The sequence below is a fragment of the Wyeomyia smithii genome, chromosome 2 (assembly GCF_029784165.1).
Source record: "Wyeomyia smithii strain HCP4-BCI-WySm-NY-G18 chromosome 2, ASM2978416v1, whole genome shotgun sequence".
Classification (NCBI taxonomy): Eukaryota; Metazoa; Arthropoda; class Insecta; order Diptera; family Culicidae; genus Wyeomyia; species Wyeomyia smithii.
The window spans coordinates 237710954-237727932 of NC_073695.1; the positions used below are offsets into that span (position 1 = coordinate 237710954).

The 16979-nt window shown below is 38.8% G+C and overlaps 1 protein-coding gene across 22 annotated transcripts in view; it reads right to left on the reverse strand.

Annotated features, from left to right (window-relative positions):
• Positions 1-16979, reverse strand: part of LOC129720818 (uncharacterized) — a 149998-nt gene that overhangs the window by 69848 nt on the left and 63171 nt on the right. For 18 of the 22 annotated variants that reach the window (XM_055672608.1, XM_055672609.1, XM_055672611.1 and 15 more), the window contains one exon: positions 10645-10683. The exons of 2 other annotated variants lie outside the window; for them this stretch is intronic. In XM_055672608.1, coding sequence (XP_055528583.1) covers positions 10645-10683 — 39 coding nt within the window. Of the gene's footprint in view, positions 1-383; positions 858-10644; positions 10684-16979 lie in introns of those variants that run through there. 2 more of the 22 variants (XM_055672618.1, XM_055672594.1) reach the window with 1 other exon arrangement.

Consider the following 16979-nt stretch of genomic DNA (forward strand, 5'->3'; position numbering starts at 1 on the left):
AAAAAAAATGATGGAAAAGTTGAGTATGTGTGTACGATGATGTGGAAAAGAAAAAGAGAGTGCGCGCTTTAGGGGACGTGGGAAAACTTATTTTTAAAGGACACATTCGTCAATATTTTCATTTGCATTCAAGCAGTTCGGGGTGAATATTTTCAGTTTAAATTGATTGGAAATTAATGTCGAGTTATTTCTAACCAAGGTTTTAAGTGCCGTTATTGTAGGATTTTAGTAGATTAAGATTAAAGGGGACAATTTTGGGTTAAACGCTTTGCGAAGAACCAATTGCGTGTGGGTGTGAATAAGTACTTGTCAGGGAAATGTCGATGTGGGAAAGGATCACTGGAGGAAACGATCGAACGACAACCTAGAGTGGTGGAAATAACCTTCGTTGTCCATTTTGAGATGTGCTGGAGAGAAGAAAATGTGCGTCCGATAGTGATACTCGTCCGCGCCGGCACCACCATAACTTTCACGTGCCTTCCGCTGGTGACGGCCACTTATTTTACTTTTGGCTCCTCCACCACCAGAGCGTCCTCCACCTTCGCGTATGTTTTTTCGGAACATTAAATTCATCGTGGAGTTGTTCTAGCCACACTTTCCGCTTTGGATTAATTCAATGACCTCGACCGTGAGTCACGGGTTTCCCCTTGGCTTAAACGGACTTGAGGGCACGACTCTATGATCACTCAATTAAACTAAAAGATGCACTAATATTCACGCTCGATTTAGAGACAGAATCTCCTACAACGCGAAACTAAGTATTTATTATTATATGTATATTATTATGTGACAGCTCTGCCAGCAATAATTTTAAAAGCAGATCGTTTCACGGCTAAATACGCGGCCGACCGGTTAGAGACGTTGCTCGGAAGAGACTAAGTACCACGCGCAGTTAATAAGACAGGAAAAATGCTCGTTGGAACGACTTCAGTTTGCGACCGAATCAAGCCGAGAGTCGAGCATATGTTTATTTTTGCGAGGTGTGCTATGCTATGGCTCTCGTGTGCGCACGAATAGGAAAGTGTCTTTGGTGTGATTTAAAACTACTTTTGTGAAACGAATAATAACGGTAATAATTCCAAACGCAACACGACACTTAAATGCAGCGGCGCAGAGCCTGAGTGTGGCGTTCGGCCTTCGGCAAATTCGATACGGCTTGATGTTCCATGCTTCATTGCACGACCGCTGATCTGTACAATATACTCCGTTTGTACGCACAAGAATCTCTCGTGCTGCCGCATTACTCGTTAAAACAAGTGGAATCGGTTGTTGTTTTTTTTCCTCAGGGTGCAACGTGATGAATGAGAATTTGATAGTTTTTGCTAGATTCATGTTAAGAACCTCGATTGGATATTCTGTCTCCATTTCGAACTTTGATTTGGAGAGACGGAGACAAAAAGTCGATTTGCACCTATTATTTTATCATATTTTTAATGAAAAGACCTCATGTGCATGTAGGATGTTTACCGTAAAATGATTTGATAAATTCATACAAATTGATACTTTACAACAGATTACGGGTTGATTAGAAACATTGTCGGTTTCTTATATCAACCACCGTAGAAATTTAATCTGCTGCGATGCAAAGTGTTTCCATCCATCAAATAAACAGAAAATGCAAGCAATCAACTACTTTCAACCCTTAAAAGATAGTCTGCGTCAATTGGACTCCTCGCTTTCAGCAATATTGTCCCTATTTTCAAACAGTGCGTTGTTTTTACTCGTTTTTTTCTTAATCAATAAATGAATAATAAAACCCAAATTCTGCTTATCATTATTTATCGAATTGTTAACACTGTAATGACTATTCATAGATAATTTTTGAAGAAAGACTCGAATTGTCAATTATTTAAAAGTCAGGAGTAAATCCGACGCATAATTATCCTTTTACGCACGTCAAAATATGATTATCTTTTCAGAATTAACTGAAAAAACTCAAACAGTCCTCTCAACTTCGGATACTTCAATACTCATATCATGTACTTTATGATATTCTAACGAAGAATCTTCTGAACTGCAATTATAAGTTTTGTTTGGTGTTTTTGCTCTGAGAAATGCGATAATAATCATCAATTTCCGGAATTTGCCTGAAAGAATCTGCTGAAGATAGAAATCTTTCACGGTATCCTAGAAGAATAAGATTGTTATGTTATGATTTTATTTCATGAAAAAAAAAATAAAAAAAAAATTCAATTTTGCTTTCCCATCCTGAGCTTTTTATCGAATGTTTTGTCATAATTTCAGTCCTTCATGTAAAAATTAAGTCCAAGGAATCTTTTAGTTGGTCTCGCGGTAGGACGCTGGTCTAACAAACCAGGCGTCATATGTTCGAATCGCGGCTGAAAGAGAGTCAAGAGCATCGTAGCGCTAGCCTTAAAATTGTCCTGTACAGTCAGAAATTTTTTCACGCGGATTTTCGAATTAACGAGTTAACGCGGATATTTTAATTAGCGCGGTTTGTTACGCAGATTTTTGAATTACCGCGTTTTTTTTATGCGTTACCGCGATAATTTAATTTTTTTTACGCGGATTTTGGAACTACACGGGTTCAAAACCAAAACGTCTGTTTATTGAGTAAAAGATTTAGTCGAAAAAAAACCCCTCCGTCCCCCGAAGATCCGGAATCACCATCAAAGAGGACAATTTTAAGTACTGGTCGTGAAGCGTCTCGGGATTTCTCTAAAGCCTTTCTTGGTGGCTTACTTTATGCGGTTTTTTGAATTAACGTGCTTTTTTACGCTGATTTTATACGCTTCATTAGTGAGCAGTGCTCAAAACAAGCACAGCTCACACGGCCAACATCTGAGTCTAGTCTATGTGTTTTTGGAAGTTATGTACCGTAAAACGGGGTAACATTGATAATTTTTTTTCACTTTTTCGTGAGTATTTATATATTTTACAACTGAAATTACAGGTTTCACATTTTTAAAACCAGTACTGGAATCCTTAGATCTTGAGAAGTTAGTTTTTAAAGCTCTTCGAAAATCTTGAACATTAAAAACATTTGTTTTTCGTCGTTGTTTCAATTTTCCTTATTTGGGGTAACTTTGATCAGTTTAAATTTTGAATAGTTTCGAAACCTTTTTGAACTAAAAATGTTAGATAATGCTTTGTTAACATGTTTAGAGTCGCTTCCCGGATTGACATCACGTTCTCATAGACTGACTTGAGTCCTGTCCTTGCACCTAGCCGCGGTATGTACTGCGAGTCATTTTTATGCCATATGTAATTTAACCTTTCGATGATGAAAAACGTAAACGTTGGTCGCGAAATGTGCCAGAAGTATTTTGTAAGTCAGCAATCGTTATAAAATGTTTGTGTTCAGAAAACGTATGTTGATTATATATGCAAGGCCTTTCCAACAACGGAAATATCAATAGGCCAGCTCTAGCCCCTCACGTTCTATGCTCTAGCCAAGACCGCATCCTGGTGTAGGCCAGGATGATGTCTTGGCTAGAACATAAACTGGACTTTCTTAACAAATATGAATTAATTAGGTGTAAATGTAATAAATTTGACTGAAATTTTTTCTAGTTGATTGAGAAAATTAAATAACGGATTTGGAAAACATGTCAATGAATACGAAATGTTCAATATTCGACTTGTATAAAGTGCTTTTTACTTACTGAGGATAAGAAGTATAACGGTCAAATTAATTTTGAAATTTAGTTATCAATACAGTAAAAAATTTCAACCAATACAATATTGTTCAGACCTCGAATGACACAAGACTAAGATGTTATACTCAAATTTAGCAAAAGTAATCACGGAGCAGTTTTATTTCAACTATTCGTGAGAAAACTGACCAATGTTACCCCGCTGATCAATGATACCCCGTTTGACGGTACCGTGTTTAGAAAATCGCGATAACACGGAAGACGCGAACTCCGCAAAGTTCAGCATTGGTAGCGAAATTTACAAAAAACTCGCCGAATGCCGCGAAATCAATAACAAACAGCACCATTCTATGTTAATTGTTTGATTTTCTCAGCCTGAATGAAAGTTTCTGTGAGCTGTGTTCGGTAAGCAGGTCTACTTTAGACAGGCCCGGATTTAAGGGGGGCAAAGGAACCAAATGCCCTGGGCCTTCCGACACGAGGCCCCCCCCCCCCTAGTCCTGGGCCAGAAAAGACGGCAGAGTGGAAACCCTTTTGTTGCCTTTCTCCTAGAAAGGTATAGCAATCACTTGTAAAACCGAAGATATAAAAGTAATCCAAAGGGCCGAATTGCATATATCACTCGACTCAGTTCGACGAGCTGAGCATTTTCTGTATGTGTGCGTGTGTGTATGTGTTTGTGTGTGTGTGTGTGTGTGTGTGTGTGTGTGTGTGTGTGTGTTTGTGTGTGTGTGTTTGTGTGTGTATGTGTGTGCGTGTGTGTGTGTATGTGTGTGCGTGTGTGTGTGTGTGTGTTTGTGCGTGTATGTATGTGTCTGTGTGTGTGTGTGTCTGTGTGTGTGTCTGTGTGTGTATGTGTGTGTATGTGTGTGTATGTGAGTGTGTGTGTGAACATAACTACGGGCTGTCTCTCAAACGTACAAATAACAAATTTCATAACAATTTGATACGTGGTTCAAAAGTTATGGAAAGAAACGAAATTGATTGATCAAAATATATTGTACTATTTGAACGTTCCCGGTATTGCTCATGATTTAAGTGTTTGAAATTAGGAGTCATTTTTTTATTTAGATATTTCCTTAGCACAAATATAACGTCAAATTTCTCATTTTAACTTCAATTATTACTTATACCTTTATTAGATTGTATTTGGCAATATAAGGTTGTTTTCCAGAAACCATAAGTCGCAAAATCAGATTTTAAAATGAAGTATGGAGTTGATCCCCGGCCTCTAACTTTAGCTCACATTGGGTTATAAAACTGGAAGCTGCCATCCAAAAATTTAAAAAGACGTCTGAAGTTGATTTTGGCCTCTGGGTATCATACTGTTCCAAAAATTTTCATATTGAATGATATTTGGTCTTTTTAGGCCAGGGAAAATTTTCTCACTATAAAAAGTTGAATCTAAAATGATATATAAACGAGTCCGACCTATATATAAGTACAGTGACGTTTCGATTATAAGAACAAAAAAAAATCGTATCATATATTCAAAACATATTTATTTCATGTTACTTCCAAATATTCGGTATAATTATGCTTTTGGCTACCAGAAATTATTTAGAAGTTATTTAAAGTAAAGAATAAATCCAGCAGAAATTATCAAGGTGTATTTTTGTTCTAGGTTTCATGTATATCTATTTAAACAAACAATAAGTTGGAAAGAGAAAGGCTGGGTTGCACCGCTAGGTGGATTAATTTTGATTTTTTTTTCTCGTTACCTTACAGTGAAATGTTAAGTTATTTCAAAGTTCAAAACTTTCTTGCCTCTAAATTTTTAAAGAAAAGAGGGCCTTACGAAAATATCTGCCCCGGGCTCCCAGGACCTAAATCCGGCCCTGACTTAGACGTAGGTTTTAGCGGCTATGGACCGCATGACAGAGTTCCAGAGTGTGTAGCCATAAAATCGAAGTTGCAAGAAGAATTCAGGGTGTACAAACAAGCAATCGCCATCCGATACAGACGGGTACAAGATGCCGGGGATCGGAATAGCTGCCCCTCTTGATTTATCGGGCAAAACTATACCCGGATGGATATCTGGCCTCTGTCTTCAGCCCAAAGCAAAGGCATTAAATTCAATGCAGATTTGTGGGGATTTGGCACGGTTTTCAGTCTTGACCAAAATAACTAAAGTTCGCCCAATAAACTGCGTATTCTAGTGTTAAGCCTCCAGGAAGCAAACGAGATTGCTGTTTGTGAGCTTTTCACGCTGGAGTACCACGTGTACATTACAGATCGCGCCTGGGAGATCGACAGCGTAATCACCGACTTGAGTTTGTCCGTTGACGATTTGTCGGAGGCTGGAACCAGCCGGTTCAAGGATTCCAGCCCTCAGCCGGTAAAGATACTGGATTGCAAGTAATTGCACTCAGTATCGCTCAACAAGGGTGTTAAAAGTTACATCCAATCAGACACGTGACTTTCGCCGGAACTGCTCTGCCGAGCTATGTGGTCGTAAACAAGGTGCGTCTACCCGTGCGCTTGTTCGTACCTTGGGTAATGAACTGCCAACTGAATTGCAAGCACTTGGGTCATAGTTACGGTTACCCATTATGGCTATAAAGAATCTATTATGGGAAGACTCTGCATGAGCTGTCTGCATGCCCTGAGTATAAACAGCCCCAAGACAAGACAAGATTAAGCGGATTGGCAAAGCTCAATTCCCGCTAGGAGTTTCCAGCACTTCCGGGAACATCAAATTGCTCAACTGTTTTTTATATGTTTCCGTCCAAGATTCAGCCAGAATCTGGACTGCTGAAGCTTCCAGATATTGTGGGCTGGATTTTCAAAAAGATGGATTTTCAAAGTCTTCTGATGGCATTTGTAGTTACAGTTTTTAAAGCAGTTGACTGCTAAACGGCCCCTTTTTGCAGCGATCGTATCCTTTAATGGGTAACTCGCCGGCTGAAGTGGAAGATTCCGTCTTTGTTTAGCAGTGGAATTTTAGAAATCTTGGCGTATAAACAGCCCCAAGACAAGACAAGACAAGACTTGGCCTTGGCTTGGAGCTACATTCCATATCGGAACTCGACACTAACTAACACTAAAAGATTCTTTCCAACCGAGACTCGGACCTACAACGACTGGCTTGTTAGGCCAGCATCGTACCTCGAGACCAATTGGGAGATAAATTGTAGGAGTATCATCCATAAAATAGATTCACTAATAAAATCGAATAATAAATACACATGCGTTATATCTTCTCTCTGAGCAATTCTTGCTAAAACTGTTCATGGTTTTCACAACGCGAAATAATATCAAGTGTGTACAGCATTAATTGAATAACTAATACCCAAGTGTCGTAGGCAAATTATGTCTTATATTGAGGAAAAAAGTCTCAGAAATCGATTGGTCCACGTAAAATGTCAGCAACATGTTAATTTTGCTCCGATTCCAGTACAATACTGAAGTATGTTTATCTCGACGTAAGTTTACCTTATTTGAAATCTATTCAATGTAATATCCATAGTGTAAATGATACTCTAAGACAGCGGTTCTCAACCTGGGGTACGCGTACCCCTAGGGATACGTGAAAGCTTTCAGGGGGGACGCGAAAAAAAAAATCAGTAATGGCGGATAAAGCAATTTTTCTTTTCTTACTTCATTTGTTGTTCAAACTTGCTCTTGAAACATGAGCATAGTAATCAAACAAACCATAATTCAATTTGAAACCTTAATTAGACTACCACAACATGATCTACCACTACTCTCTCCCACTCTGCTAGAATATTCCAAGTCAGGGGGTACAATTGATTTGAAAAATATCGCCAAGAGGTATGCGAATAAAAAGGTTGAGAACCGCTGCTCTAAGACATAATAACAATTCGTCTTCACATGTTGCACGAAGCAAAACCGGGTAGATGAGGAAAGCATTTTCGTTTTTGAGCGCAGTTTTTCAAGCACTCCTCCTAGTCGAGCAATTTTAGTCGAGTACTCCTACTCGCTTGAATAAACTCGCGTACTCTTTTACTGTCGCTGAGTAGCAATACATTTCGGTGCGTGCTTGCTGCTACTCAGAGGAGTGCATAAAGAAGAAAGAGTATCTCGAAAGCGTGTGTGCAAAAGATCGTGCGTAGCATATGTGACACACCTTCTTTTGAGCCAGCTGTTTGACGCATGCTATTGGCTAGTTCTATAAGTTAATTCTCGATTTTCGCTGGATTTGCTTTTGTTGAAGTTTATGTATTTTCAGCTTCAATTTGTATTTTTACTGTTTTACTGTTTTTTCCAGTGTTAATTGATTCTATCTACAACGAGTTGCCAGGTGAAAGCCATTTGGTAAAGTGTATGGAGAATGAGAGAATAGAAGTAAGAAGATGGAATAGATACTGGGCATAAAGTGAGAAGAGGTGATGAAGAAATGTGAATAAAAATGAACTTGAGAAAAAAGTAATAAGTAATGGGGAATGAAACATCAAAAATTAATATATTGATTAAAGGTCATTAAGTTTTGGATGCTCGACAAGAACTGATGGAAAGTAGAAAATAAAGTATATGAAATGGCAAATGAGATACGATAATATACTTGTAAGGTATACAAGTTAAGAATTTCCACCAAAGAATAGAATCAAGAAATGAAAATTTAAAATCAAGTATGAATAATTTGGACTAAAACAAATAAAAAATAACAAAAATTATGATGGATTGAAGGCTGGTGGTTAAGGATTTATGAAATAGGAAGAAAAACAAAGAGCAATGAACCGTGACTAACACATGAAAAGAAGTGAATAGAAAAAAAACAGATTAGGTATTGAAAATTTATAAAAGAAAATCTTTTTTCAATTGAATTTCGGATGGAAGACTGAACATTCAATAATACGGAATTCAAAATTAATAAGTATATGAAGAATGAAAAATCAAGAGTGGAATGAGAAATAAGAAATGAAGGAAATAAAATTCAAACCAAGTTCTACACAATGGATCAATGAAGTTTGAAGTATACACAAGTCAAGGGAACAATAATACAAGTAAGCAATGAAATGTGTTGATCAGAATACTTTTGAACAGGTTGTTTTTTCGTTGAGTGTATATTTTCTGCTGTCAACATTTTTTGAGGTTTTTCTCGACGCAACTTGAGCTGAGAAAATGCATTTCGTTATGCTATATTTTCATCAGCGTCTGCAAATCTGAATAGCAGTTCTGATCTGAATGTTTCGTAGCGGAAAAATAAACATAAGCAAATACACGACAACCAACTAAAGCACCGGCTCAAGCGCAAACCGGATCCCGCACTGAGTGCTACACAGTTTAATCTTGTTAGGCTAACAAGATGTGCGGTGTCGTATTTCAACCGTCCTATCGTTTCGGTTTTTCGCGAATCGTTCCTGCTTCTGGGTGTGTGGGCACACATGCTGAATCGAGTAGCGCCGTCCACCCACCCAAAGATTCGGGGTCAGATCAGTTGATACAAGTAGTGCTGCTGTGCATAACCTAGCACAACACTATTTACCGTCTGCATACAGTGGAGACGCGTGGTTTCCAGTTTTACGCTCTGCCGGAAATAAGGGGTAACTCAGTCTAATCGTATCACGCATTCGCGGTCTGTTTTCGAGGTGCTGGTCTGTGATGCTGTCAGCAAATAGACAGAATGAAAACGTCAACATTCTCACGGCGGTACGATGTGTGGTGTGTACACTAGCGCATTTTAAATGGATGAAAAAATAAACGTGGAAACTCATCCGACGCCAGGATGGGTATAATTAGATAACATTCGGATTATAAATAAAATCGCGTGGGAAAACTTCACCTTCTTGTCAGAGGACCATTCTCCCGAGTTGCGTTTTTTCGTCTTCTACGGTTGCCTACTCAAGCGGGGAGAGTGAGTGACCGCACTCTGCTGAAACAGCTAAATAGCCCAAGCGGTCAGTGATGAAAAATCGATTCACAGGACAGCACGCTCGGTTTGTCCCTGTTGGTACGGGCGATTAAACTTGGGTAAACATAATTCCGTCATGTTGATAGGCATAGTTCATTAAAAACTAATTTGCTTCCGTTTGCCAAGATGGGTTGTGGTAGGGCTTCCAGCTTCGCTTGCCAAAATGCGTATTACACACTCTGCTTGCACCAATATTACTGGCAAAGGGCCAGAATATAACAGCAATGGTGGAAAGCTTATTTGTTTTTGGTATACTAACTGATAGACCCAAGAAAGTTAGGTAAAACAGTCAATTTCGCACGCCTGGTATCTTGAGCTTTTTATTTGAACTTGCAGAGTTCTTGATTCGACGTTTATATTGACGTTTGTTGATCAGTTTACACTCGTTTCGTTCGTTTGCCATCGTGAGCAGTGAAGCCTGCGGTTGATAGCCTTTTCTGCTGCTGATGAAAGCATTATCCAAAGTTAATTTAATTTGCTGAAAGTAGCATCCATATTTTATATAGACCAACGTCCGCTGTGGCAATCGGGACACGGCTAAGGCATCAGTGTCACTTTTTTTCTTGGGGCGGATTAACTATCCGCTGGAACGTGCGGTTGAGCGTTGGAAAGCTAACGTCATCCACCCGTAGAGAAGGTGGTGGTGGAGGAGAATGATCCTCTACCGAGAAACCAGTTTTCGCGAAGGTTGGTTTTTGTGATGAATGGTGGCTTCTTCCATCATGGTTATTTCACTCTGTGGCAACCAGTTGTTTTACTCCTCTTTTGGAATGTTCTGAATCTCTTGCTAGACTGTGGTTTTGAATTTCAGAGCTTACGTCAGATCTCCCAGCAAATGTAATGACTTCTCAATGTTTAAACAAAACCCTTACCTGTAGGTTTTATTCTTATAAATATCAATCGATTTTCGAGACTGAAATCTACAAAAAGTGGCCATATAAAACGAAAACTGAATAGAACTCTGAATTTGAATTGTTAAAAAGTATCAGGGAGTCATTTTTATTTCTCATGCAAACGTATAGAAAATATAAAAATACTGTAAACCTTTTTTCCTCGAAGGAAGGCAAAATAGTAAACAATCTACATTTAAGTAAAAACAAATTCACATCCTACATCAGCTAGCTAGACGAAGAAAGTAAATTGTGTTGGTACCTGTTTTCTTGATGTCGCTGACAATGATAAAGCGCTTTCCTAATTATTTTTAATTGTAATTTATGAAGCAACACGAATGCGAGAGAAAGTGCACACGCGTAGCAGGCAGGATGGCAGGCAGGTGGTTGGTTTGTTGGTGGCAGTGGCAGCGGCAGCAGCACCGGCATCAGCGTGGGAAACAATTTTTCATGATGCCAGTATGTGTTTATATATGGAACGCCAGCGGGACAATTGTTTTCAGCGGGTGAACGCACAGCAGTTAGACGGCAGATGGGTGGAGTTTCGGGACGTACGGAGGACGATTAGTGGCGGCGGCGGCGGTTGCAGGCGTGGTTAGTGGCAGATGTTTGTCAGTTGGTCGGCGTGAATATTTATTTATTTTTCGGTTTAAGTTTCGGTAGGCGGAAAAGAAGAGAAAAAAGAGAAAAAAACACTGTAAAACAATCGTCTGCTGCTAGCATTCGGGTGGGTCTTTACTAGATTCACGACGTCAATCTACGAGATGCTAATCTAGGATGTTGTTCTCTCAGAGGGAAAGGTAAAGGTCAGATTGCCTAATGCCTACTGACTCGGTGGTCGGTTGGTAATGTTGGCGTTATTTTTGAGCGAAGAAAGGTCTAGGTCTTAGAAGCTTACGCGAATGCACGAGACAGTTTGGGATGGCCGAAAAAGAATGGCTGGCAGCTAACTAGGACAAAGATTACTTTGGATTGAATCTAATATATTCTAAAGGTTAATTTGGGATCTGGGAGAAAAATAGAGACTACTTAACGGTGTAACATCATTACAATTCAGCTTCAGGTAATATATTGCATATCTAACCAAGGCTACAGTTAATGCTTCCCAAAATTACTAGAGTTAGAAAAGAAATTACTATTTATAAATTATTTTAAATTAGCATGCTATTAGGTCATAGTTAATTCTTTCCATGCAATTTTTTATTCCTTTTTAATGTAAGTTTATACTCTGTCAACTAGTTAAGGAACTAGTGAAGTTTTGTTTTTTTTTTCTAGTTTCGTCAGGATAAACGCGTAAGAGGATAATCGAAATAATAATGCGTTTTGTTTCGAAATTCTTCCGCCTATTTACAATCATTTATTTTCCAGAGAAAAACCTTTTACTAAACTGCAAGATAAATAGTTAAAACTAGAATTCGTTTCAAAGTTAATAGGCAATAATTTTTTTTATAGCTTGTAGAAAAGTTTAAAATGTCGAAAGTGACAGATACGCCAAGAATGTTAGGCATGATAAAATGTTTGAAATGAAACAAAAAATAAATTCAAACATATAGAAATATATGAGGGTATGTAACTTAGTGCACAAACGCGGGTTTGACGTAGAACTACGAAAGGCAGGATAAATTAAATTAACGGTCTGTTGCTTTCTCAGCAAGTATCCTAGTTCTTTGCTGCATCACGAGTGTTTTCTCCAAAAGTTTGGCTCAAATGCGATATCAATTAGCATTGCAATCTAATGAAAGTACTTGCAATCATTTAGGCTATCTCTCTTATGCCTGTGTTAGAGAAATAACTCCTCAGTATAAGGAAAATAGAACGAAACATGCAAGGACGTTGCACAAACATCGACGAAAACTTGACGTGACAAAGATGTTATATACCATTGCCCCATGTAAAACTTTTGCTCAATTATGATGCCATTTGGTTGGCTTACTAATCAATAAAAGTATACTCGCAATCATTTGCTCTACCATTCTGATGTCCGTGTTAGGGAAATAATTCTTCAGTACAACAGAAAGCAAACAAAACGTGCTATGATGATTGTGGTACAACGTGCTGTGTACAGGTCAGTAGTAAGACCCGAACTGACCAAATTTCCACACAACGAAGGCATTATTATCCGTCGGCCGATGTAAAATTTCTGCTTTCTTACCGTGAAAGCATTTTCAATTAACTCTCCATTACAAAAGTACCGTACGCATCCGCATACTAAGTGCTATATATCATTTCTACTGCCAGACTACTGCAACTGAATCCAATGGTGGACCGTTGCCTTCTAAACAGGCTCGTCTGTTCTTCGCTGCAGCACAGGTAGTTTCGCCAAAAGCTATGCTTGACTACGATGCTGATTGGTGTCCGTAGCTAGCCAATGATCGTACAGTCTTCCCACAACTATGGGTCATCTACAGTTATGGGTCACTTTTACGAAAATACGTCTATTCTCACGAAACTAAGCAATTTGAATTAGCCATGGTTTTCTTTTAACTCAGTTTTAATCTTATTTACCTATACGATTGAAATGATTTAAATTTGTGAACACCACGAAGTCCTCCGAGGAAAGACAGCAATGATCGATCACTGCATCGATCCATGTAATTTATGTCAAATTTTCTATTTTTTATGTAACGAAATAAATTTTAAAATAGGCCCTGATGAAGATCCTAACCAACCAGACCGAAACGTTGGCGATGGCCGCATAGATTTCAACGCTGTTTTTATTGAGCCGAAACAAAATCAGGTTACACTTTGCGGTGTCCAGTTGTGGGTCAGTTCATATTTTGGTTATTTTAATTACTTCTGCATGATAATGCATCAAGTCTAATTAAATAACTTATTATCAAGCTTTTACAGAATAATAAAATAACTTTTGTGATGTATTTTGACGATTTTATAGACTAAATGATTTTGAATGCCAAAAGTGGCCCCATGGTCTTTTGCTATGTAAGTGATACTTTTCTTCCCAACCGATTTGCACACAACACATCAGAACACAGAGATAGATAATAAAACATTGACAGTTGATAACTTCTCTGGTTTTATATTTGTTTTTGAACATCAGGACAATACGGGGACTGACCCATAAATGTAGAGGGATGTACACTTGCCATCATTTCGCCTTTTGATGTCTGCTTTAGTGGAATAAGCTAATCGTATGGAACATCATTACATTTATTTGCTTTTGAAAACTTCCATTCCTCCAACAAAAAACGTTACATGCTCACCTCAGTTTTCACAGAATGTAGCTCAGTATAGTTAAGAATGACGTAGTCCTACGTCAAAAAATTAAAACTGACAAAAACGACACATATGATCAAATAACACAAAAGAGTAATTTCGATAAAAATGTTCCAATTTTAATATTTTTATTTAGAAAAGGATGGTGTGTGTGAATGCGAGAAAAAATGACGCGTGATATATCGCTCCGTGATTTTCGATTAATTTATGCTTGAAAACAGTGAGTAAAATGTTCAGAAACGTAGTGATCGAAAGATAGGATATCAGAATGCTTGGTGAATGAGTGTTTTAATAGTTTCTACAAAAGGGCGGTGAGAAAAAGGGAATCAAATTCTACAGCTGCTGTGATCAACTATGGATATGGCTGATCAGTTGAAGTGGTAGGTGTAGGTGTGCAAAAGAGTAAAGGAGTAGATGTGAATACACCAGCATCTCGGTGTTACAATACTGCGATCAGGGAAAACCATCAGCATTACTTGGAAAATATACTGTCATTCAGATAAGTACCAGATTAACAAATAAGTAATTGATATCATCATTGTATTGAATAGGAAAGAGCTGGTCAGCCTGAAAGCCAGAAAGAACGCAGTTTTAAATGCGTTTGTTTGCATCAGTTGTGTACCGGTTGAGTGAGACAAGATTGATTTGTTTGCGTGTGTAGTGCGAACTGTTGCCGTTTTGTCGTTCGATTGCTCGGCGGTGGTATGTGTGTTGACGCTGGGGCTGTATGCCAGTGGAGTGGTGGTGAATGAAGAAAGGAATATATTGAATGTGTGTTTCTGTGCCTTCGGCACGCAGCTCGTTGACATTGACAGTGAGCGTGTTCATGCAGTGCGCATCGCGCACTACATCTGGGATTTTTTTGGACATTTTATTTTTATTTTGGTTATGTAGAAAAATAGAACTGGAGATTGGCAGGTTTTTTTAGGGACTGGAGGGAAGGGTTGAGATCTATATACTGTTTTTCTGCTGGCGGTGTGTATATGTGCAGACTGTTTTTTGACTGGCGTTTTGATAGGTGTTCGAATAACGTGTTATAATTTTGCAACAGTTGCACCATGATTGGTTTGATACTTTGTCAATACGTGTTAGGCCTCTGCCAGGTTGGGTGTGGGGGGCGGCGCGGGCCGGTTCGCCGGGCCGTGGGTTAGTGTATAGCCGTAAGTTGAGTTGTACATTGGCCTACGGCCGGGTGAATCGGTTCGCGCTGCTTTTCGCGTTTTTTCGCGTTTGGCCTGGTAAAAGCCTTAGACTTTTGGTTAGTTTGTATATGTGCATTTTCATGTTCTTACGATTTTGAATGCGTAGAACGCGATATGGCTTTACATGTAGTATAATTACAAAGGCTGTTCGCAATCTCATCCATAGAGTATTGGCGTAATAAGAAAAAAATTCCAGTATAAGGTTTTCTACTAACCGGTTTCTATTTTTTCGATTTGTCTAGCTTTTGATCGATTATTGATTATGACCAATTCTTGTTTCAGGGTGACACGAGCTCACGACAATTATATCCTGATTGTGGCTAGTCTGGCACTCTGTGCATAATTTTAAGGCAATTTGGTGAAAATATATGTTTTTTTTTTTAATTTTACGGCTTTGTATGCAAGAAGATTCGCCAGTTTTTCTGAAATCTTATGATTTAATTTTTTCGATTTTTCTAGCTTTTGAGCAGAGGTTTTTGTATACTATGTCCCAATTATGACTAGTTTGGCATTTTGTCGACAAACTTAAGATATATATTTTGGTCAATTTGCATATCTGCATTTTTTAAACTATTGGGGCTTTGGATGCATGAAACTTTGCCAATTTTTCTATTTGATAGGCAACACTCGCATCAACAGCTAATAGAGAATCGGCGTGAAATATCGTACTCCCGAGCGTCTCCGTCGGTAGGCGTGGATTGAGCGGTCGTGCATAATGCTTCGGTGTAAACGCGTCTCCGGTCCGGGAGAGTTCTGCTCATATAAATGTTTTCGAAATGTAGTGTAATATACCACACACACACACACACACACACACACACACACCTGTGCGTGGCTCTAATAATACTCTATTGTTTATTTCTGAATCGGTTCTTTGAATCGGTCTCAAAGCAAGAAATCGCTTTTCAAGAACAGACGAACAATTTACAAGAAACGTCGTTAGTCGACCTGTTAAGCTCAAAGCCAGATGACCGGGTCACCGAATATCTAGAGACTCCGCGTCGATACCTTTCATGAGGTTGTATTTTCTACAGATTGGTTATAACCGTGTTATAATTTTCGGTATACAGAGGGTCACTTCACGAAGAAGTGATAGGAGTAGCGAGGCGTTAACGTAGGCTCAACTCTCGTAGCTTTCGTAACATTGTGTAGTCAGCTGAGATAAATCAATGAGAGATATGTTTCGGTAGTTGCATAATGACTTCATAAACAGATGTTCGAATCTTTGAATCTGTCTTGATTGAGTCATAGGTCCGGTATCCTCGCGTGCGCTTTATTTTTGCGGTGTTACATCATCAACCGGAATGAGTTCGGATCGCGTTATGATTTCCGTAAAAGATATAATGAACTCGTACGCGCGATATTTGTTATTATGAACCCGGTACTAGAACTCAGCGCATCGTTTACCAAAACGAAACCTGCTGCAAATCTTACCCTTTTCTCCAACATCCCAGTGATTTCTCGTGGAAGTGCAGAGGTGTTCTCGGCTTCCAATAAAGCGAGTATCACGTCAACATATTCCTATACACACTCCTTCTTTGACCTGCATTCGGATGCGGCCGGCGCTGGTATTGCCTAATATAAAGATTAAGGTCACCAGTTGTTACACATTGAGGATGACTGTTAATCCCAAGCATCATCCATTGGTTCTCTGTGTAATTACAGCTGATCTGGCAATAACGGAGTAGCAACCGCGGGCGGTCAATCATGCTCATGCTCATGCTCATGCTCCAATTTTAATATTTTTATTTAATTGCCTTTTTTGATTTGGCAAAAAGTTTGCACAGATGTTTTTGACGTAGAACTATGTCCCTCGAGAGTTCGACTACATAGGAGTGTAAAATGAAAATCTAAAAACGGAAAATGGGAAGAATCTGTCCGATTTTAAATGCTAATAAGTCGGTTAGTTTTAAATGGATTTCATTTGTGCTTGTAGCAATCGATTGGAAAATCATCTATGCATCTGTGCAAATGCAGAAAATTGAGAATGGATTATTCGAACTATTGTGCTATTGAAAAGTGTCGGGCTTTATTGAAACGCAGATTTCGACCTCTGATTGGTCGTACGATGCTCGCTTTTCCTAACACGGTCAATGGGATAATACACCTAGTAAACTAGGAATGCCCTTCTTGGCAGTGTTGCAAAATTTCGACATTGCGA